We start from the raw sequence: 24,447 nt of genomic DNA, 5'->3' as shown, positions 1-24,447 counted from the left end.
TTTTTTTCCAGTTGAAAGGCAACATATATGGGTGTGTAGTCGTGTTGTTGATTGATTCAGGTACAACACTTGGAATTTGAGTGCAGTTTTAAAATTCTTCATATTGTGTATAAATATGCATAGTGATGGCCCTCTAAATGCTAAAACCTGGATATTGCAATTGAGTTTTGCTGATCCTGGTAGCAGGGGCCTGCTTTCATCAGCAGCTGAGCCCCCTGTCACCGCCACTTCGCCACCCTCTCACCGCCACTTCGCCACCCTCTCACCAACCTACTACTTTGTGTGTGTGTGCGGGCAGAGAGGTGCTGTGGATCAAGTGGCGACATGATTGCATTACGTGGCATGTCTTAGCCGCTTCCAAGCCCTGCCCTTTTTTGATATTTTTTTCACATTCCAGGGATGTGGCATTCAAGCCAAACGTTGGGGGCTTAGTTACTCTTAAAATCTCCCACGGTGGGTTGCATGCATAACACATTGTCAAAACGCCACACGCCCCGCCCATAATTCCGTCCTGCTAGCTGTCCTGTTCATACAGACACTGTTTCTGCACTTTTTTTGGGCGTTTTCTGTGCCATCTTAACAGTGAGATAACTCTTGACACCCTACTCATAATCATACCCTTTATACAAAACAGTGAGATGGCATAATGGTGCTATATTTCCACCTTGAACAGGCAGCGTATAAGGGGCTCTTTGGATGAGAGTGTATGATGTCATAAATGTGATAAAATAACACCTCAGACTTAACCGGAAAGGAAGAGTCAAAGCAGGTCGGTTCTCATCCTGTTGTCCTCATTATCTTTGCTTCTTTTTTTTCTCTCTGTCTCATTTCCGCTGTCTCTTCTTCTTCTTCTTTGTCTCTGTTTGTCCCGTGTTATCTGTCAAGAGACAGAGGCCACAGCCGTCAGCACTTTACTTCATTTCCAGCGCAGTCCACCAGCCTGCTATCTACATCCACATCTCAGCCATTCAGCTGTTACACTGGGGGATTTTAAATTAGAAAGCAGTGTTTTTAAAAATAGCAGGTGGTGTGTGTGTGTGTGTGTGTGTGTGTGTGTGTGTGTGTGTGTGTGTGTGTGTGTGTGTGTGTGTGTGTGTGTGTGTGTGTGTGTGTGTTTGTGTGTGTGTGTGGTCAAACACACACCGTGCACCGTGACTTCAGCTGATAATATCCGCATTGACAGTTTAATGACCATTCCACTTATTCGCCTGCTTTGCTAAATCCCAGGCTTAGCACAAGTTAATGTATATTTTTCACATTGTTTCCCATCATGCCCTGCTTCACATGTATTGATCTGGTGATTATAAAATCCGTTCACTTTGCTCAGACTAATTGTTGAGTCTATGGAGACCCAATTCAACCAATAACAGGAAATGATCATGTAATAGACCTCCGCATACACAAACCATCAGCTCTCCACGTGGGCGTCTGCTGTTTGCAGAGCAAATAGTTGCACCGCTGAAGTCCTGCATGCACTCGCAGCGCCGTCACCGCTCTGCTCCGGCAATCAGCGAAGCCACAGAGACAGATTAAATTAGATTAGTGGGGCTGAGCTTTAAAGTCAAATCAGCAGCTAATGGGTCCTAACACATTTGGCAGCGGTGACAGCGCGTCTTTTGTAAATAAAGGGCATTTAGGGGGCGCGCCGTGCAGTTAACCCCGGCACTCCTGCCACACAATAACTTCATTGTGTCATTCTACTGTCAGTCAAAGAGCTGGCAGCCTCTGTAAAGTGTATCCACGCCTGGTGGAGATTTATCTTGTAAATAAATGTTGCCTTGTAGTGTGTCAGAGATGTCCTTTATGGTTTAGTTCCCTGCATTTTTTTCCCCTCACAGTTGTGACATTTACAAAGCACTTATTATGTTACAGGAGTTAGAGAAGACTCTCAGTGACAGCAACAGACGAATGTCAAAATTACTAAGATGATGTCGCCACTTTTTATGACAGAATTGTTGACACACACACACACACACACACACACACACACACACACCAATATATACATATATATATATATATAAATTGCAGACTTGTACTTTAACTCCTTTACATTCATTTGATGCTGCTTTTCTTTTTAAAGGGTAGGTCCATCCAAAAATCAAAACTCCATATTTTTCCTCTCACTTGTTGTGCTATTAATCCGACTAGATAGTTTTAGTCTGAGTTGCTGAGTGTTGGAGGCAGCCGTACAGCTGTTTCTTTTTTCTTGTCTTTTCTGTCAAAGGCTGAAAGCCTCAGTCCTGAGCTGCTAGCTCAGATTAGCAAAATTATCAGCATCATTTTCTCGACATCTGTGGAATGCTTCACTTTTTATTTTGTTCATTGTATAAATCTCTTTTATTTCCTTTTTGGGAAGTCCATCTTCCCTTTTTTGGATGGCCAAAACCTGAATCAGGTTTTCACCAAAGGTACGTGCACAGCCGCATTTGCAGAACAGCCAATAGGAACGTCTTCTCTCTGAAATGACCTGAAATGACCTGTGATTGGCCAGATTTCCCCCAACAGGCTACAGGTGCAGATGTCTAGTTTTCTCTCAATCCTCTTGAATTACAATATGCCCAAAGTTTACTATGGGATTTTTACCCAGTGACACCAAAATAAAACTGCCCACCCCAGCTTTTACAAAGATTTTGGTTGCAGTACTCATAACTGAGGTTTTTTTTACATTGTTGTACTGGTATTTTGACATCAGTGAACAATCATAGCACCTCTTCCACCACTATTTCTGCTTTTTACTGCACTTAAGTTCCCTGCACCAGTTATTCTAAGCTCTCTCAAAGAGTTTGGAGCCTCAAAAGTTATTCATATTTATTTTTATATACTTGTCTGATAACATTTTGCAGCCCTTTCATTTCACTGAATGGGGTTTGTTTTGCTAGCATGGATATATCTTTTCTTCTTGCCTGTGCAGCACACATCGTCAGTTTAATAACAATGATTCTGCATGTGAAATGAAAAGATTATTTTGTTAAGTCCACTACCAGATGGCATTGAATGATTTTTTTGTGATGTCCTACATTTCAAAGCCTCTCCTCATTCACACCTGGAGAAGTGAATGAATGGATTTGTAAAATCCACCTGCCTGCTGGAGAGGCAGAAAAAAAAACTACAGAGCGGTGAAACAAGGCCATCACACAGGCTTTTGATTCAAGCTGGCAGCTCATGTACTCTTCGCAGCAACCTGTTGTTTACTAATTGAAATATGACCGTCACAATGGCGACATGTTTCTGTGTCAGTCAGGTGAGGTTGTTTTTCTCTAAATGGATTGCGGTCATTTATTCCAGCCGGACAAATCTGTGCTCATCAACCTCGTCCTCTCTTTCTTTTATCACACTGCCTCGTGTTTTATCACTATGATAATAGGTCAAAAAAAAAAAGCTGCGCTAATCGGAGTCGAGGCTGTCTGTCCCTTGGCGTCATCCCAAAGCATTCTGGGAAACATTTTCAAGACCCATTTTCGCAAAGAAGCGTGAATGACGGGGGCTGGCACATGCTGTTGATATTCATGTTTTATTGAATGGAGAGATGAATAATTGAGTGTCTCTGTGTCCCTGCAGGGCCTCTGTTTTGGCGGCGCACAAAGCAATGTGGAGGAGATAAAAAAAATCCTGATACACTGAAAACCAGAGGTATGACTCTTCACACTCTGCTGGACACGCACACTCATTTGTAAACTCACACAAACACTCTTACAGAAGAATCCAGGCATGTTTTCTTGCATACACGTGTGACAACAAACTCATGTAGATACTGACGGCAGATGGACTGGATGTTTCTCATCTTTAAGTGCACGTACAGTAGCAGAGCAAACACACACACACATGCATTAAAGCACACACAGATACCAGCTGGCCTGCACTAGCTGAGATTATTTGCCAGAGGCCAGCCTGCTGTCCCAAGTGCATACCTGTGGTGCATTAGCATGGACTGTATATTCTATAGTGGGCAGCATGTGTGCAGGTTGCTCTCACTGGAGCAGTACGCTGTTGATGTTTCAGGTTGACCTACAGGGCAGCAGATGCAACCAGCTCAAAGCTAAAGTGTTTTATTTCTTTTATATCTTTATAACAGTCCATCTGACCCAACGCTCTATTTCTGCTTCTGCCATCTTTAATCCGCAGTGCAGCAGTGAGGTCGAGTCATGCATTGACGTGCGGGTTAATGTTAGGTCAGCCAGTGCACACTGCAACTCTAAACCCCCTCTCTCCCACACACACAATCAGTATGTTTTTTTCTTTTTTTGATCCCAATCCCATGCAACACATTCCCAAATTTGTTGGTTGCTTCCTAATCCGAGTGTAAGCGTGCCGGGTCCCTGCTAGGCTGCAGTGGAACACGATGGCGCTGATGTCAGATTAGTCATTGACAGCTAGCAGCAGTGTGTGTTTTTGGCCTCCTTAACTCTCAGTCACAGCTGGACTGATCACAAGTACCTGCGTCCGAGGACAGTTTGTCAGAATTTTGTAAAATGAGCACAGTGTTGCAGCAGCAGCTGCGACACCTTTGACACCATTCATGCACTGCGAGAAGGATGGCTGATATATAGACAGGAGTTCAGCATATAAATGATAGCAGTGAAAGGTGACCATACATTGTGCAATATTGTAGTGTTTCACTAGCAGTAGTAGTAAAAATCAAATATTTGTTTTAACTTAAAAAGGCCAATGTCAAGGCTGCCTTAGCTAGAAAAAAAACTTTATTTTAAAATAAAAACAAATATATAAATAAATATTAATATAATTATATAAATATAAATATTTATTGTCCAAACGGTCTTAACATCAAACCATATTTTCCGATTCAAAAATAATCTGATGTTTTAGATCCCTCTGTTGTACCTCAGTTTTAACGGATCAACAATTTAAAAAAATAAAGTAAAAATTTCAGTGTTGCTGCATCATGGTTGAAAAGACTCTAAACATTTAAATAGCATATTTACAGCTTTTCTTTAATTTTATGTGAAGCTGAGATCTTTTTTCCATGAAAGCCACTACACAGTTGAGAAGCTTTAAAGGTCCAGCACCACTTAGCACCACTGTTGCTGAGACTTGCCAGGAATCTATGAATATTTCCATAAAATATTTATAAATGACGTTGGAGGCTCTCCCAACTCTGATTTGTCATTAGCATTTGTCTATACATTCAGTGGCTAACTCGACTAGCCTTGTCTGGGTAGATATATCACACTTTACAAGTTATGTTCTGCATTTGCAAAGATTTTAACATAATAAGGCGGTATTAAGCAAATTTAGCTGTAATTATTTGGCTCACACAGAAGGGAGGAGGGGGAAACTGAACTGGAGGAAGCTGTGGACCTTGTGTTTTTAATTAATTTATTTATTTTTTATACTTTTGTGTGTGTCTCTACTTAATCATTCTGTGTCCCCTTTCTCTAAATTAGAACGTTTTTTGCACATCCGTGAACTCAGTGCAGGTGGAGCTTGTCATGGCTTCTTTATTTTTGCGTTGCGAGGTGTATATAACTGATCAGTTGATCTGGCCAGAGAGGAGCAGCTGCTGAAGACAGGCGAGTGACAGCAAACTTAACTTAAGTTTCACTTTCATTGAGCCTGACATTCCACTGCTCCATCTGTGCCCATAGTGCACTTTGCTCTCTGAGAGTGTGGTGCAACAGTATATATTTTCAGTCCTGCTCCAAAAATAGAGAATCAGTTTGTGGTAATCATGGCGGTCCACCAAAAACAAATCAACGTGTGGGGGAACCCTACAATGTAAGACATAAGCATGGAGGTTCATTCCTAACCTCAAAAACACATACCACGCCAAAAAAGACTGCGTCTTACGTTTGTACTTACAAAGACACTTTATGTGGTTTTTTTCATTTGTCACCCATCTGTACAAACAGCAAGCAGCGAGGCCTCATCATGTTGTGAAGGTCAGCCCGAGTCAATTAACTTCCGTTCTACACGGCAGACATTTCTTAGCCTCACTTGTTCTGCGAGCTGTTTTGAAGCCAAAGAGATATCCATTTCTGGCCCAGTCAGAGGCATAACAGTCTGTAGCTTCTTCTTATTGAGCGTGAGCGGAGCAGCAATCCAAAAATCCACCCCTGCCTGCTGACAAAGGAGACACATTGTAAAAATAAAAAACCCAGCCGAGCAACCGACAAACAGCTATAAATGGAGAGGAGGGTTTTTTGGTCGAATTCATCAGTGGGTTAGTGGAGACAAGCTGAACAAGGGATTCTTCCAGGAAACCAGAGTCAGCTGAGTATCCGACATTCATAGCAAGTGTATTCATTATGCAGGCTCCGTCATCGCTGCGCTAATAGCTCCTTTATTATGTGTGCTTCAGTTTCCTATGGTGCTCCTGCATACTGCTCAGAGATGGAGCCGGCAGAGCGGGCGGCTTGGTGTGGAGCAGAATCACAGTTTTGAGTGTGACTCAGCTGTTTTGTTTTTGTGTGGGGGGGGGGGGCTCGCGAGGTGACATAGAAGACACACCACAGAAGGAGCTGCAATGGTTGCACATCAAGAGCAGTCTTACTGTGGGAACGCGGAGCAGATGTGTGTGTAAGTGTGTGTGCTTCAGCGCTGGGTGGGTGGTATTGTAGGCTGGTGAGAAACAGAAAATGAGTCACCGATTCCAATCATGTTTTCATGCTCACTCTTCTCTGAGAGTTTTGTGCGTTGTGCAGGGAGAGGAGCTCAACAGCACAGTGGTAATTATCCTCACATTATATCCCAGACATTGATATTCATTGCTCGAATCATTTGAAGCCATGAGACAAACACACACTCATGTTTGCCTCCTCGCAGCTCCGAAGCCGACTGTTCGCCCTCTTCTCCACGCAGCAGCGCGTACCTCCACGATAATGACTGTGTCAGTGTGGGCTGAGCAACTATTCACTGAAATGTCAGCGTTGCCCTCAGACTGTGGCTCCATTGTGGTTCTCAGCTCTGAGCCTCATGGTGAGGAGACGCAGTCAGTGGGCAGAAGTGGTGCCGGTAATGAACCTAGTTAAGCTCCACTCCATTATATTGACACATCTGGTGGCATTTTTCTTCCACATGCTTTCCGTCCTCGGCCTAATTAAGTGATCTGTATAGGATCTGGGCTGCGAGTGTACCCACCATAGCTCACACAGGATGTACAGTGCTGTATGCTCGCTCTCTGTGCTTATTACCTAAAGAGGCCTCTCGAAACGTCAGCGTGACACAGTTCTGATCACAGAGCGACCCCCCCACAGTCTTCCTGTGGCCATTTGATGGCTGTTAAGTCTCCTGCTTCATGGAAAAAGCTGTCTTGACCATCAGCTTCTCTCATCATCATCGCTACATGGTGGAGGAGTCAGTTAGCAGCAGCAACAGCGCTCAGCCTCGCAGAGAAATGTCAGCTGTGGGAATCATCAAAGTGGAGCTGTGGTGTGCCGGATCCTCAGTCAACAGCGCACACTGAGATAGCACTCTGTGCCTGCTAGCATTGACAGCAGCACTGCTCCAGGTGGCACAAACATTATCCATCAGTGACATGTTGTGTGGCAGTGTGTTTGTCAGTGAAGATATCATTAGTGTTCCTCATGTAGATACAGTACATGTCTTAAAGAACCTGTTTGTAATTACAGGCCACCCATCCAATCGAATGGGGGGCAGTATTTCACCCTTTAAGTTGCCTATGTGTGGCTTAGTCAATTGGGTCAAAATAAGGCTGCTATCTTATGGTCTTCATGTTTGCCATTTGTATGTATAGGTTGCTTTATAGCTTATCTCAGTTTAAGCAACACCACAGTAACAAGAAAATATTTTTTTCTGTAAATAGCCAACATTAGATGTTACTTACCAATCTAAAAAAAAACATAGCGAGTTCAGCATTAAACTGCATCTTTTCACTCTCCAAGAGCTGTCTCCGGCGTTGGAAAGCCACTTCTTTGCTTTGCTGTGGACCATTGCTTATTTCCAGAAGCTGCTTGTGATGGGGATTGTGCTTGTTTTTCTGGAGCTTCTGCCATTGCTGTGTTTCTTACACAATAACTAACTAATTCACTGAGACGGTAACTTCTACACTGGTGTTGTATTGAAGTTCATTCCCGTTTTCCCCCACTCGTTTACCCCAGGTTAACTTGGTTAGCTGTCTGCACTGTTGCCATTGTTAGAACTGTTAGCACTGCTAGTGCTGTTAGCACTGCCATTTTGGCTTCGCCTCCATGTTTTCTTTTGTTTGCAGAGGCAATGCCAGCACAGACTCTGAATGGGCATTTTACAGTAATTTCATTTGATAGAGTCAACAATTAATCAATAATTTGAGAAAACAATCTGCATGATGATGAAAATTACTGCTGGTTCCAGCCCAGGACAGTTCAGTGAGCCTTGATACTTGTATTAAAGCATCATCAAGAGAGCACAATATAAGAGCCCGTCACATTCATTTGGTTATATGTAAGTAAAGAGAGTTTCAGCAGAAAGCAGGTGACCCTCCTTACTCAAAATTTGTGGTGGCTGCGTTTCACTCTCTATTTATGTTACTGTCAGTAAAAACTTGCTTTGTTTCTTCTGTATCATATTTTTCCTGCACATGATTGTAGAACAATGTGCTAGAAATATCACAAGACAAAAATACACCCCCAAACAGCAAAATTGGCCCAAAAATGCAGGTTTGATTGCCAATAGCTGCCTTTTTTTGGAGTTTATTTTTCCACAGCAGTCGTTTCCTACTTGCACAGTAAGAATTATGCGTTGAGGTTTGAGTTTGTGTTCTTTGCGACGCCTGCTCGCCCTGTAATGTCTCTTTCAAACATAGCAGTTGAGTTAAATATCTAGAGGAGGCGGAGAGGAAAAAGAGCAAGAGAAGGTGGGATGATTGACCACCTGCTCCGAGTGGTTTTCATCTACACCTCTACAGAAAGTCCTTTTGATGTTCGGTCCTGTCTTTCACCCCTCATCTCTCCATCTTTACATAAAAGAGGCCAGGATGGGTGTAGGAAACTCGGGGGTTCAACCACAACGTCTTAATGATCTCTCACTTAACCACCCCATCAGTGTGACGCTGCCTGCGATAGAGATCGGCCGGGCTGGTGGAGGCCACATGCAGCAGGCTGCAGTTTGGCTCAGGCAGGAGTGTGATACTTATGCAGCGTATTGTCTGTTTATACTGATTTGTCTTGTTTGTTTGACTGGCGACGTAACATGGTTTAAAGTTTATGAACTGTCTCTGTTCAGTGCCGACAGCTGGCTGCTAGCTGCAGCGTGCCATTCTGCTGCTCAAAGGCTGCAAGTGTGCGTGTGTGTGTGTGTGTCTGTGCGAAAAAGCCTGCTGTGCAAATGGTAGAGCGCCGTAACCTCATCCTGTTTTACTGACTAGCCAACTTGCTAAAGAGCCTACCGTCAACACATCTGCTGCAGCATACTAATGACACACTTTGGATCTCTTCGATGATTTATGTCTCTGAAAATTCTCCACTATTTCCTGCATGTCAACCCCATCTATATACTAGGTTAAAAGTTGCAAGATTTGCACCTTTTTTTTAACTTTACTTTCTCTGCTGTGTATATCTAACAGCAGAAACGCATCTTTATTAAAATAAGAGACTCCCTGTCTGTATGCATGCAGATTTTGGAGCCACCATATGGCCTGGAAGAAGACAATGAACAGATTTTTTATTGGCCGGTTTGAAAAAGCAGGGGTGGGGGAATCAGATGGCGGCAGGAACAACAGCAGCTGTAGCTCCTCATTGACAAGCATTAGATTTACTGCCCGGCCCGCTGAGAGCTGTGACAGGTATATTGTCACCGGAGCTGCGAGAGGCTTTGGGTGTACCAGGTCTTCTAATGGCTTCACACTCGGATGGGCTTATTATAGACACGGACACACAATGGAGTCTTTCACTTGGCCGTGGCGGGGCTTTAAACCTAGCGCAGAGCATTTCTGGTTTGCAAATGAGCCTAATCTTTACCCGCCCAGGCAAGACGACCATCGATCCCACAAAGAAAAACCTCTGGGGCAGAAACGCCATAAATCCCGTCGGGTGTGGAGGTCACTACACAGAGTTTCCGTTATCTCAATTCACCATGTGGACTGTACTTTGATTCTTCAAAGCTCTCAGTGACTGTGTTAATATGCACAAAATATTGTGGTTTTTGTCCTCATTCCCCCCCACAAAGTCTGCTAAGATGTTTACATGGCTAGCAAAACTGAATATTCCACTAATATTCCTGTTTCCGTGCAGCCATGCATACTCAGATTAACGTGCCTTAAACATAATCTCACTCAGAGCTTCTCACATGCATGTTCAGTGGACTTTTGATGTTCACACGACACACTACGTATCGTACGTATCGGGTGTGTTTGTTGTTGGTGTTCTGGGACACGGTGCCACTTTTAGATGCATAATCTTTTCCAGGTGAAAGTCCAGTGTTTGTTGGACCCATCCACCATCCCTCAGGTCCGCCCAATGGTGACGTTCTAGTTCCTAAGTTATGTTGTCTCACTGCATTTCTAACCGACGCCTTCCTGCAGCATTATAATCATATCTCATGTCTTAGTGTGAAAATGCTACATTCTGAATAAGGCCTTATTTTAAATATTCACATGAAATATGCTGTTTACAAGATCCAGTGCAGATTTGGAATATTGCCGTATTTGGAATAGTAGTGCAACATAAGTGTGCATGTAAGCAAGCCAGTGTTCCTCCTGTCATTATGTCCCATTTACCAATTTACTAACTGAAGGTTGTCAAGTATTTCAGTGCTGTTAAACCGTGCCAACACCAGCGCTAAGAAGAGAGCACTTTTGATGTTTCACCAGCTTCCTCTGCTCGGGGCAGTCTGGCTCGTCAATAATCGGCCGCACTTTCCATCAGCGCTCCACATGTTGGCGGTTTAGCTGTGACGTTGTTTTAATTATCGTGGAAGAGGAGGGAGAGTTTGGGGTGAGGGCGGCCGTTGGGCTGCAGCCACATGCCGGCCCGGGTCCCCAGGGAGTAAGCCAGGGGCTTAATGAGCATCCCCGTAGGAATTAGTGCTACTTTAACCTCAGTGTTTTGACTGCTGGGAGGAGCCCACTGCTCACATGATTTACTAACCACTGATGGCTGAGAGACGAGGACCAGCTACAGCGGCATGAAGAGTTATTCCTAAACTGTTTCAGGATGGAATCTCTAACACCTTTTTTTTTCATCTCTCTCTCTCCCATCGCCCTTTAGTCTCATGCAGTATGTGGGACATTCCTCGCCAAGCAGCTCATTGCCTTTTGCCCCATGTTTTAGAAACCCAATTTTTCCTCAAATTTTAAAGATACAAATAGTTTGTGAAAGGCGTCTCTGATGTCGATCCAAGTTTCAAACCAACATCTACTTTTGAAAGATTAATTTGAGAAATTTTGACTTGCTCTTTTTATAAAACCCACTTCTTAAAAAAAAAAAAATCAGAAGAAGCCAAAACTCACAGAAAAACAGTCCTAAAAGAACATTGTTTAAATAGCCTGGTCTAAAGTGAGCAAAATTCAGATTTAAATCGAGAACTATCTGGTTAAAGAAAGATGATAAATCTAATAACTACATTCAGTGCCAGCTTTCAGGACTCGACAGTTTTGATGCTTTCGATACAGACACATTTCCGTCAATACCGAAAAGCAAAAGAGGCTAAACCACCAATCTTATCTGTTATAAATGAAATATATGACTAAAAGCCCTAAAAACTCAGATTTAGAAATATAGAATCTACAGTATAAATGTCATTTTACAAGTTCTGAAACCCTCTGGTCGGTTGGTCGATTGGTTTGTCGATATGCTCTTGTCCAACTAAATTTTTTTTTGGCTGGACAATTGCTAGTGTCATTTGCTAGGCCATGTGTCCACCAAAACATTTTTTCCTGGTTGACAAAGCCAGGCACTTCTGAAACACCAAGCCGTCAGTGCTTGAGATCGCTTTGGAGGCGCACAATGTTTTCCAGATAAGACACTTCGGTTTCAAATGATACAGAATGTCTGCGAAAAGAAACAATGTTGGCCCAAGGAAGGCGTACTTGCTCTGGCCCTTGCTCTGGATGAAGACTGTTCAGCATGTGTGCATGTTGGATGTGATGATTGGTCTTTGTGGTTATTGTCGCACCCCCTCCTCCATTGCTGCTGCCATATGTAGCAAAGTATAAAGTTGTTGTGAACCTGTTGCAAAGAATTAAACACTGGCCTCAGGGGGGAAAAAAGAAGGAAAGAAAGAAAGAAAACTTGATTTCATTATTTTGTGATCAATCAGTCGATTGGTTGAACAGTGGGTAGAATTTCAGTCAGCCAAGTATTTCATTGATTTACTACAGCCCTACATTATCCAATGCCATAATTGATGTATTCATAGTAATCAGGACTAAATTGGAATACCCAGGACCTGGAATACTGCTTGAATGCTACTAATTGCTAATTGCATGCACCTTTTGTCCTCATGTAAAATAATCTCTGATTAACAAACTAAAATGAAAACAGGCTTTCAGATTATAAGGCCCCAAGTTGAAAACCAGTGGCTTCGATCATGTATAAACATAAAGACGCTACATTTGAGAGTGATTATGGAAGTAAACAAGTCGCCATTTATGGCTACATAACAGTATAAAATCATGATGTGACTTTTCCATATCAAAAATAAAGTCATTTAATGGCTATAATAAATGAAGGAAAAAAAGCTGTAATAATTAAAAAAAAAAAAAAAATTTCAACTAAATTTAGTTAAACACAGATGGTCAGACATCTTTTTTTTTTAGCTGTGCTGTTATCAGTTGCTCCAATAGTAGATTTTAACTTTGTGGGGGGGGAAAAAAATGAAAGTAAAATCCATAAGCCTCTGCTCCATGAAATCAATTCCACTTTAAAAATCTCTATTCAATCCTCATGTGTCGTTTGCTTCCTGAGCTGCATGCCAGAGGCCACTTAATACCATGTGATTTGCCTACGCAGTGCACAAGCTATATAAGCACTCCGAGTGCTCGACTCCTACATTGTACTGTAGAAGAAGATGAAGATATTATAGTAGCTGTGCTGAATGGTTTTCTAATCTGCCATGGATTTAAGACACTCTTCATTTCAAGACTTTGCAGTAATGGGAAACCTGCGTGCAGCGTAGCATAAAACCATAACACAGTTTTGAGCGTACAGAAAACATATAAGACATACGGAGAACACAGGAAGCAGGATGTGGGGCGGCCTGTCATGCTGAGTTGCAAAGCATTCACACATTAAATGTGAACATCAGTCCGACACGGAAATCTTTTTACACCTGTCACTTAACGTTTCACATCATTTCTGTCTTTTTCAATCTTTTATTGGCTGAATTCAAAGTGTCCAATTCCAGACTGAGCGTGTAAGCACTCTCACTATCCCATCATGCCGTTACTGCTACTTCAGCATCGTAGCCCTCTTCAGACATTTTCTGCTGATTGATCTTAATGGAGCCCACCCGCTGTGTGTGTGCTGAAGCCTCAACACAAACCAAGAAAAGACAACGGGGGGGGGGCAAATTACATCAAGCCTGTATCTCTTATATGATATTACAGTGGTGACCAAAAGTCTGCTTCGTTCTTAATCAAGTCTGAGAGGTGCAAAATATGGACTCTCGGTTTTAGTGTGGTTTGAAAGGACAAATGCCTGCATTAGACAGGGTGCATTGATTTTGAAGATAAACCTTTTCGACCTGGAGACAAACCCAGTTCAGAATTGTCACAGCGACCTCTAATATATGTTTCATGTGTATTTATAGAAGTATCGATCGGGGCTGGTTGTGCTTGATGCCACTCCACCTGAGGACAGAGCATAACAAGATTGACAGACGTATTTGTTTCCACATGGTTTCACATGATTGAACCGTGATTGATGGTCAGTCAATCCAACAGGAACCCCCTCGGCCCGTCACTCTCAGTCTGGACTCAAACCCAGCAGTAGAGCTTCTCTGCCGAAAAGCAACCAGTTTCTGCAACTACAGATGCACTGATCGTGAAATTCTGGGCTTCAAACGGCTTCAAAAGCCTTTTTACTTTCTCTATCTGTCTTATATTGAAGTTCAAACATCAACAAATTTCTCCTTTAAACAGCTGTATTTATTGAAGTGTCTTGCCAGAAACTACATTTTGCAAGATTGCGTTTCAGATTTCAGATTTCAGATCACATCCTGAGAACATTATAATTTACCTTTGCCAAATACTCATTGCTACTGAATAGAGCTTGAACTAACATAATGTAATTCAATGAGACCTCTGTTTGCTGTTAGTTCCAGCCACTGGCTGCTAACAGCTAATGTTAACTAGCTCTCTGGCTTGCAGTCAGCATAGCAAATATCAGCTAATACTGTTGTTTGGCCGATAAATCGGCGCATCTTTATTGCAACAAATGTTGGTCAGATTGATATGAAGTGGTCCCAAAAAGATGATTCCTGATGACTTGAAATTAGGAGTTTAAGAAAATATGGATACACTCATGATATCATGATTTTATGTTTTGTGATGGTGTACCAATTCTCAAAAACAATTAATCAATTTTTTATCTAATTGTTGACATGCAGAGATTGTAAGAAAGTTTACTATAGTATGTACAGATTCTCGCCAACATACAGTCTGACTTGAAAGTATGTTGACTGACCATAATATGACCTTGACGGAAAAATATCCATGACAAAATTGTGCGTCTACGGCAGAGTCAAAACTTGATATGGGTGTAGAGGAAAAAAATAGGGGTTAGGGGTGGAGCCCGGGCTCATGTGCTGTGCTGGGTGTCATATGAGTGATGGCTCTGTTATTGAGATCAGAGAGGTTTGGAGACCAGTGATTTTGGAAGCAGTGTGTGTACTACAGGACAGCTTGTTGTTGTTGGAGACAGACAGCATGGTGAGAAAAGGTACATTTTATATATACATAGTTTTATTATTTTAAGTGTGTATGCGCTTTGTTGCCATGTAGTAATTAAGTCACACACCATGTAATCACAGCATTTTCGGCAGCAGAGCCACAGCTAAACTTGGAACGCCGAGGTCGTATCCTCTGTGGAATTTCTGTGAATTTAGGAGGCGGTTTTAGCAACACAGGGAGTTCAGTTCTACAATTACGCTCACATCACACATTTCTTAAAGGTGCTTTGGGCATTTTTTAATATATATATATATATATATATATAGCAGAAAAAACATATTTTTGAAGAGATTTTGTGTACATACTTTGCAGTGTAGAGAACACTTTGAAACTTCAGTTGGGTCATAATGTAGGGAAACCAATCGTCTGTTCATTTGAGTAATAAAAACAATCCAATCGCTATAGTGAATGTTGGCATTGTACATTTCAATAAACCACAAATATGTTACATTTGTATGTTATTATGTAGCGGATATGTTGAAACTTTACGTTTCTACAGCACTGTGTTTAATGCGTAGTTATGTTTTGGCACAGAACTTACTTGTTTGTGTGTAGGAAAAAGATCACGTTTTTGCCCAAAATACCTGCTTTTGGTGGCACAACTGCAGCTGGAAATGCCACCAGTGTCTCGCTATACAAAAGCCTGCTTTTCATGTACAGTCATGGCTAGAAATGCTGCTGGTGTCTGCAAGGTTCTGGTGGCACAAGTGCTGATGAACTGCCACTGCCAGTGTATTGCTAAAAAAAAACAATTGTGGTGGCATAATCACCACTAGAAATATAGTTAATGTATTACTCAATAAAAATCACAGCTAGAAATGCTACTGATGTCTAGCAAAGAACTCCCGCCTGTAGTGGCACAATCGATGCTGGAATTGCTGCCAATTTCTGCCTTTTAAAAAAAAAATTGCTTTTGTTGTCACAATCACCACCAGCAATGCAGCCAGTGTCTCGCTTAGTAGCACAATAACTGCTGGAAATACAGTTGATGTTTAGCAAAACAACCCCCTTTTTTGGTGGCACAATATCTGATGGAAATACTGTCAGTATTTCGCTAAAAAACAGCAATTTGTGGTGCTGCAATCACAGCTAGAAATGATTTTGTTGGCACAATAGTTGCTAAGATTCTGTCAAATCTGCTTTTGTTGCCATGATCCCAGTTGGAAGTGCCGCTCATGTCTCACTCAAAAACAACCAGTTTTGTTAAATTCATAGTTTACGGGTCTGTAACTTCCACATTTTGGTACTCACATTAAATTTTAATAGACTTTTCAAGCACTGCTAAAAAAAAAAACAAAAAAAACATTAGAATAGCAGCGTGCATTGTCCAATAACGGAAAACAAGTGCAATTAAAAATTATTCTTTTTAACAACTATGCCTCAATTTGCATATTAAACCATAAACTGAAAGTTAACATAACAAAAAGTCAGAAAAAGACAGTCTTAAGGTCTGTCTTGTGAGCTGCTCTCCTTGGGGTCAGTTCAACTTCCTCCCTAAAATCCAACATCAAGCTGTTTAACACTCCCAACAAATTTCAAAAGGTTATGTGTGCAGTTCAAAACATGCAACTGTCCCAACTTTCTTGGAACATGTTGAAGGTTTTAAAATTCAGAATAAATATATTTAACCTAAAACAGTAAAGTTTATAAATTTGAACTGCTGTCTTGTTGTCTTGTCTTGTTTTTGCACTGTACTGCAGGTAAAAATAAAATGCAATTCATTGCATTGTCTTTTTTTTAACATTTTACAGTGCCACTTTTTTGTCAGACGTGTAAATACAGTATATTTATGTATTTCAAGATGGTCTTCCTTATTACTTTACTGATGGTACACTCTGATTCCAGATGCTCTTCATCTGATCCATAAAAATAAAATCAAATGAAGTTAAAGTAAAACAAAATATTTTTTTAAAAATCAAAACACAAAACCATAGTATAAAACTAATAGTGCATGAATTGTGGTAAATACAGCTCAGTGTGTCAGAAAAAAACATGCTTCTGGTTATTCATAAATTGTGTTGAACGATAGGATGATACACATGTTGGGTATACAATGCACAGTATCTTTCATCTTTTTTAATATAGCATTCTCTTTCTATGTTACCCACAATGGAACTCAGTTCATTGTTGCCAAGGCAACAACTAAGTAAATATAAATAATGATAATAGTTGTAGGAATAATAGAAATTGTTTTGTTTTTTCCTTTCTTGAAGAATGTTGTCACAGACACACATGATGTCACAGTGATGTCACAGTGATGTCATAAGATGTCTAAAGATGTCAAAGTGATGTCATCAATCTTGTGATTCCATCTTCTCTTTATAGGTCAACATTCTAAAGGAAAGATTCTTATCTGCTGGTTCACTAATCGACGAGTTCTACACGCGCTATACTGTGAATTTTGGATTGACAGTGCTTTGTTTTCTTGAACACATACAATACAGCTTGGAACTGTACTTTCTTTGGAAAACAACATTAGTTTTCACCAACAAACTTTAAGGAACAAAACTCAATTTGCAGCAAAACACTGTCCATTCTATGGAGTCTTCCAAGAACGACATAATGAACCTCGAACAAAAACAGACAGATGCAGCAGAATATGATGCAGCAACACACACACACAAGGAGCTTAAGAATGAAATTCTGGACCTGCAGGAACAACCCGTTTGCTGCCAATGTCAAGCTATGCAACGTGAGATTCAGGACTTGCGAAAAAAGGTGAAGAATGAAAAAGATTTGCAGGAAAAGAATGATGCGATGGAGGCATCAAAAGGAGACATGTGCCATCAAAACAGCGCCATGCAAGAAGAAATCCTTCAGCTCAAGAAGAGGCTTCGACAAGTCAAAAACTTGAATGATTCCTACTATATAGCAAAAGCTGAAAAAGAGGCAATTTGCCGCCGGAATGACGCTTTGCAAAGTGAGATTCAGGACTTGCAAAAAAAAGTCAAGAATGAAAAGGGTTTGCAGGAGAAGAATGATGCAATGGAGGCATCAAAAGAAGACATGTACCGTCAAAATGACACCCTGCAAGACGAAATCCTGCAGCTCAAGGAGAGACTTCAACATATCAAATATTTGAATGAATCCTACAATGTTGCCAAAGCTGAAAGAGAGACGATTTTTCGCCGGAATGACGCTTTGCAACGTGAGATTCAGTACTTGCACAAAGCGATCCAGGATGAACAAGCTTTGAAGTCAAGGAATAATGAAATTGACATATCCAATGATGCTATGATTTCTGTAAATAATGACCTGGAGATATGTGTCCTGCGTCTCAAGAACAGGCTTCAGCATTTCAAGGACATGAATGAATGCTACGATATTGTAAAAGCTGAGAAAGAGGTGATCAGCCAGCACCATGAATCCTTGCAACTTGAGATTCAGGACTTGAACAAAAAGATCGAGAGTGAGAAAGCATTGCTGGCAAAGAGAGATGCCATTGAGGCATCAATTGAAGATATGCGTTGCCAAAGGGATGCCCTGCAAAAAGAAATCCTGCCGCTCAAGGAGAGGCTTCAGCATGTCAAAGCTTTGGAAGAATCCCACCGCCATGCAAAAGCTGAGGAAAGAGCGATCAGCCGGCAGAATGACGCTTTGCGGCAGGAACTCCAGGCTCTCAACGAAAACCATGACAAGTCAAAGAGCTGGGGTGATATGTACAAGAAATCACTGGCCCATGTTAACAGTTTAAAGACGGAAAACAACAGTTTGAAGCAGCAAATCCACGAAGTCAAAGAACTGTTATATTTCAAAGAAGAATATGTAAAACTTAAAGTTGTAAAGAAAGACCTTCTGGCACAAAAAAGGACCCTAAAACAAACCCATTCTGAGGTCCAACAGAAGCTACAAGATGAAGAGGATTGGAAGCAAAAGCACGACACACTGAAGGCACAAACAGATGCCTTAAAGCTGCAGAACGATGGAGCGACTGAGCAAATCCAGTCTTTAAACAACAACCTTGATGCTCTTAGTGCTTTGAAGGAAAACTATGAACCAATGAAGAGACAGAAAAAAATTCTAACCAATCATAAAAACAATCTGGAAAAAGAACTTAAAAAGCTCCAGAAAAGGTTCTCTAAAGAACAAACTGTGGAGGAAAAAAGCAAGATAATATGGTCAGAAATTGAAGTCCTGAACCAAGACAACTGTTCTCTTCAGCTCCAGATTCAGGAGCTCTGTAACAAGCTCAAAGGTGAAAAAACTTTAACCAACGTATGTGATTCCTTGAAAACGAAGAGAAATACCCTCAACAGGAAGAATGACGACCTTCGTAAAGAACATGCCAAGCTTCAGACAAGACTGGCCAGATGAAAAGTGTTGCAGAGAGGAGGTCTCTGACTGTCGTGTGTGCGTATGCACCCAACGTCCATTCAGTCATTTCACTTTATGTTGATCCTGGGGAAAGTTGGGGACATGGAATTTGAGTGATTCTTGTTCAAATCCTCCATTGTGGAGGCGGCTGTCAGAAGCTGTGGTCAGAGGGTCGTCTGTGCTTGCTGTGGCGGCAACCGAAGGACCTGCTGGTGGACACCAGTGGTGAAGGAGGCTATCAAGCTGAGGAAGGAGGCCTTCGGGGCTTTGTTGGCCCGGGGGTCTCCGGAAACAGTGGACAGGTACCGGTTGTTCCAGAAAGGGCTGCAGCAAAGGCGGTTGCCAAAGCAAAAACTCGGGTGCGGGAGAAGGACTTTCGGTCGGCCTCAAGGGAAGGTCTACTCCAGGGTGCTGGAAAGGAGGCTCTGTCCGATTGTCGAACCTCAGATTGATGAGGAACAATGCAGGTTCTGTCTGGGCCGCGGAACAGTGGATCATCTCTTCACCCTAGCAAGGCTGCTGGAGGGGTCGTTGGAGTTTGCTCATCTGGTCTACATGTGATTTGTGGACTTGGAGAAGGCCTTCAACTGCATCCCTCAGGGAGTCCTGTGGGGGTACTGCTGGAGTATGGGGTACCGGGGTCGCTTCTGCGAGCCATTCGGTCCCTTTATAACCAAGTAGGAGCTGTGTCCACATACTCGGCATGAAGTCAAACACTTTCCCAGTTGGTATTGGTCTCCGCCAGGGTTGTCCCTTGTCTCTAATCCTGTTTGGGACAGGATCTCAAGGCGCAGCGGCGTGGAGGAAGGGGTCTGGTTTGGAGACATCAGAATTGGGTCTCTGCTTTTTGCAGATGACGTGGTTCTTTTTCTCCATCACGCTGTGACCTTCAGCATGCAATAGGGCGGTTTGCAGCCAAGTGTGAAGCGGTCGAGATGCAAGTCAGCACCTCCAAATCTGAGGCCATGGTTTTCTGCCAGAAAACAGTGGACTGTCCGCTCTGGGTGGAGTGAGTTGCTGCCCCAAGCGAAGGAGTTTAAGTATCTCAGGGTCTTGTTTATGAGTTAGGGGAGAATGGAGCGTGAGATGGACAGCTGTTTTGGTGTAGCATCTGCAGTGATGCAGGAGTAGCATCGGACTGTCGTGGTGAAGAAGTAGCTAAGCCAAAGGTGAAGCTCTGGATTTACCAGTCCAACTATGTTCCAATCCTCACCTATGGTCATGACCTCTGGGTAGTGACCAAAAGAATGAGATTGTAGATACAAGCAATCGAGATGAGCTTCCTCAGTAGGGTGGCAGGGCTCAGCCTTAGAGGTAAGGTGAGGAGCTCGAACATCCGGGAGGAGCTTGGAGTAGAGCTGCTGCTCCTTCGCATTGAAAGAGGCCAGTTGAGGTGGTTCAGGCATCTAATCAGGATGCCTCCTGGGCGCCTCCCACTGAAAGTGTTCTGGGCACCCAGAACATGCTGGAGGGATTACATATCTCATGTGACCTGGGAACACCTTGAGGTCCCCCAGGAGGAACTAGAAAGCCTTGCTGGGGAGAGGTAAGCCTGGAGTGCTCTGCTTAGCCTGTTGCCCCCACAACCTGGCCTTGGATAAGCGGACAAAAGTGGATGGATAAAAAGATCTAGAAGTTCGGAGCATGAAGACAAAGGTAGACAGAAACATAATCAGCAGTCTACAGGATGACCTGAGAGAAGACAGAAACTCTGTAAACGAACAAATGAGCTCCCAGAGAGCTTTGGAAAGCTGAAATGTGATACTGTGGAGTCATATTTCAGTTTTGAAAAGAAACTTTCCTTCCACACCAAAAAAAAAAACTTAATTGATTTGGCTGTTCATTCCTAAAAAGTTGAAAGGGTTCAGTGTCTAGGATATAGGGGCACCTGTTACCATTTGTGTGTGTGCAGGAAAGGTTTCAGTCCTGCAAATACACAGCTAGATGTCCCTAAATTCTACACGCTAGACGTTTTATTAATTATTATGATTTTGTGGGTTTTCTCCGGGTGCTCCGGTTTCCCCCACACCAAAGAACTTTCTTAATTTGGCTTGTTATTTCTAAAAAGTTTATTAATTCATTATTGTATTTCAAGGGTTTTCTCCGGGGGCTCCGGTTTCCTCCCAGACTTTCTTAATTTGACAATTTGTTCATTGAAAATAAAAAAAAAAATTATCAATAAACAGTATTTTGTGAGTGTTGTGTCTACAAAATATACTGTATATAGAGTTTCTTTTTTGATAGTTCACCCTCTCAAGTATTATCAGAGGTATTAACAGCTAAAAAAAAACCCACTTGATATTGTTTCATCATCTTCATACTTAATTGCCTTTTACTAAGAATTGCATAAACATGATTATTAAAAGTTCCATCTTTATCGCCCTGGTCAATCATTTGGCTAAGCACATTTTGAGTCACTATATCTTCATGAAAAATGTTTAGAATTTACCTCAAGATGACTAAGCTATCTACCATTCAGCTAAGGTATGTCATGATAAAAAAAGAAATCACCCATTGTCCTTAATTAGTCTGCCTTTTAAGTGCGTCTCCAACAGGAAGTTAGCAACATAAAAAGGCACATCAGACACAAGTATTATGTGTGGTGGGATTTTCAAAGGCAGACATGTTTAGTGTCAGGAGTCTTAATGATCACATTTTTGTAACTCAATTTGAAAAGAAAAAAAAATCTGACGAGAGTAAAGCTGTTTTGATGTGTCATATCCACCCCTTGCTTCTCCAAAGCTCCACAATCTTGTTCAAATATGGTCAAACTCAGGGCTATAAACAGCAGCCTTCAAAACAATGGGTAACATCCCGGTAGCTACATCAATTGTTAATACAGTCTATGGTTGTACCTCATCTTAAATCACCTGAATGATGTACACCAGTGTCTTGAACAGAGATCTGCAGACATCTGCATCTTGGCAGCTGTTTTGCCTAGTTTACGTGCCATCCATCATCCCCTTTACCTCCTGATGACAGAATCAGCTTTTACATATGTAATCAGAACTACATCATTTTAGGCATTTGCAGAAACGTACTATGCGGACATCTTCTTGGCACTAGATTAGATAAAACAATTAAAAAATAGTTTTGTTCTTTTAACAGTTTAGTTGTCTAGTTGTTTGTTAAATTGGCATTCTTGCTGTTCACTTTGCATCTCTTGTGTATAGCTGTGTTCTTCTGGGCATGTGCGCGTGTGTACTCATTTGTATAAACCCTGTTAAGACAAAGAATGATGAGCCTTAAAGATTATCCCAAGGCATAGCACAATCCTCTTTGGAGGTGCTGAGCAGTGGGGGCGTTTCTAAGTCTGGGTGCTGTCTAGACGCTGCAGCTCTGTGTGCAGCGGGGACGTGCTGTACCGAGCCAGGCAGCTGCACACGCTGGCGCGAGGAGCCACAGCTGATTCACACTGTCTCCCCCTCGGAGGCACAACACATTCTCATGTCTCAAGTCACCCAGTCACAAGACACACACAAACACAGAAACAGAGCTGTGCATTTGCTTTCCAGAGACATATTTGAAGCAGTGCTGTCAAAAGGTGGAGTAATGTTGCTTGTCGCCCCCCGGTTCATCCTCCATCACGCACAGGATCTTAGATTGTCATAGCTACTGCGTCATTTCCACTCCCCAGACTCTGCCAGCCTGCCTGTGGCAGCAGAGCGAGGACCCATAGTACTCACTGTGCTCAGGAATGTTGTAACCTAGCAACGGGGCTGGAGAGACAGATCACTGCGTTGGGTCGATGATGGGTGACTGTGCTTCGTCGTCTGCTTAGAGGTAGATGTTGCTTGTCTGATGTCGCCCTGGCCATATACTTTCATGTACATCACTGCTGTGAATTTTTTGCAATGGGGGCAGATTTTCATAAAGGTCATCAGGTCATCATCAGTGTGAAATGACACAGTTTGAGTGGCACAAAGGAGATCTGGACACTGGCTATGCGTACATGCACACCAATATTAACCTATAACCTATCATTCCCAATATGACTGTTCTGATTTTGATGTGAGTCATATAAACGGTACATACAGTTTAAATATTCAGAATTCACTCTTTTTTCGAATATTGCATTGTCAGATTTAGACATGTGGGATATGCCAGTATTATTCAGATTTACCAAGCATTATGTGGACATGTATACGGCAAATTCTGAATATGCGTCTCGATTTGGGTTTTTACCCCAGTTTGCGATACTGCTCCGACTCCTTGCGTTGTCATAGATACATTGCACACAAACCCACAAACCAACTCCTTAACAGTTTGCAGAGCTGGAGTTGAGATGCATGCAGAAAAGCCCAACTTTCTGGACAGGAGAAAAAATACACCTACTTTTGAACATTACACAGACTTGAGAATATCACAATGCTGACCTTTTCAAGACATTGAAGGAAAGAAAGAGGGGGGCAGAGCTTGCATGCTCCAGCGAGTAGGAAACTAAAAAAAATCCTATTTTGATTCAAAAAAGCAAAATGACAAGCATCTCCAGCTGTTCTGCTTTTTGATTTTTCGATCTAATAACCAACATGTTAGAGCACTTTATTGGCGTATGCACAGCAGCTGCATGTTGACTGGAGTATTACTGGAATATTCTTTTTTATTAGGCATTTTATCCACAGGAATAAGGGCAAAAACTGGACTTTTTGTGACTATTTTGTGTATGTAAACACAGTCACTGTTAGACACTAGACAAATATATTTGGAGCCGAACAGGGTCCAGTTAAATTTCTGCAAACTCATATCAGAAAGGTATAAAGACATGAAAAATAGATACCACCCAAGCCTAGTGCATTGTCATAAAAAGACTAATAAAAGTGATATTTGATGAAGTTCTCTCACAATATTTTCAACTGGGGCCACAGTTAGAACTGCAGGTTGATGACTCACAAAAATAGATAAATACGTCTTTTGAGCTGGACTGGTTATTAGGAGCGCTATTGAGATATACTTTATACCATTGGGTTATTTATGACACATATGGGGCAGAGATGGCTTGAGAACAGAACATGAAGTGCATTAAAAGGTGAAACTTAGTTTTTTGTTCTACTGGGTCTAAAAGTTTACTTTCACTTATAAACGGCTGCTCCTCTTATCCATCAATGTGATCTGATCAGCTGTGAATGGACCGACAGAGCGAGATGATACAAAGGGACACACAGGCAGCCCCACCACCACCACCACACTCCTCCCACCCCCACTTGCAACAGCTACCAACACCCATACACTGTCATTCTATGGGAGGGACAAAGTACTCCACTGAAGAGCATTGTTTGAATGCATTGCTG

General features: G+C 42.0%; 2 protein-coding genes across 5 annotated transcripts in view; both read left to right on the top strand.

Annotated features, from left to right (window-relative positions):
* The window catches only part of fynb (FYN proto-oncogene, Src family tyrosine kinase b), a 99,989-nt gene that overhangs the window by 14,255 nt on the left and 61,287 nt on the right, over positions 1 to 24,447 (top strand). For 3 of the 4 annotated variants that reach the window (XM_088089063.1, XM_042503250.2, XM_042503248.2), the window contains exon 2: positions 3,562 to 3,633. The exons of the other annotated variant lie outside the window; for it this stretch is intronic. The gene's annotated coding sequence lies outside the window, so the exon portion shown is untranslated. The remainder of the gene's footprint in view (positions 1 to 3,561; positions 3,634 to 24,447) is intronic. 4 annotated transcript variants of the gene reach the window in all.
* Positions 14,446 to 19,468, top strand: LOC148186936 (uncharacterized). Its single transcript, XM_088089400.1, has one exon. It carries the CDS (start codon positions 17,384 to 17,386, stop codon positions 19,157 to 19,159), a length of 1,776 nt encoding a protein of 591 aa, XP_087945526.1. The 5' UTR covers positions 14,446 to 17,383; the 3' UTR covers positions 19,160 to 19,468.

Source organism: Plectropomus leopardus, chromosome 16 (assembly GCF_026936395.1).
Source record: "Plectropomus leopardus strain MGB_pleo_1.0 chromosome 16, ASM2693639v1, whole genome shotgun sequence".
Classification (NCBI taxonomy): Eukaryota; Metazoa; Chordata; class Actinopteri; order Perciformes; family Serranidae; genus Plectropomus; species Plectropomus leopardus.
This window is presented reverse-complemented; position numbering and strand designations above follow the sequence as displayed.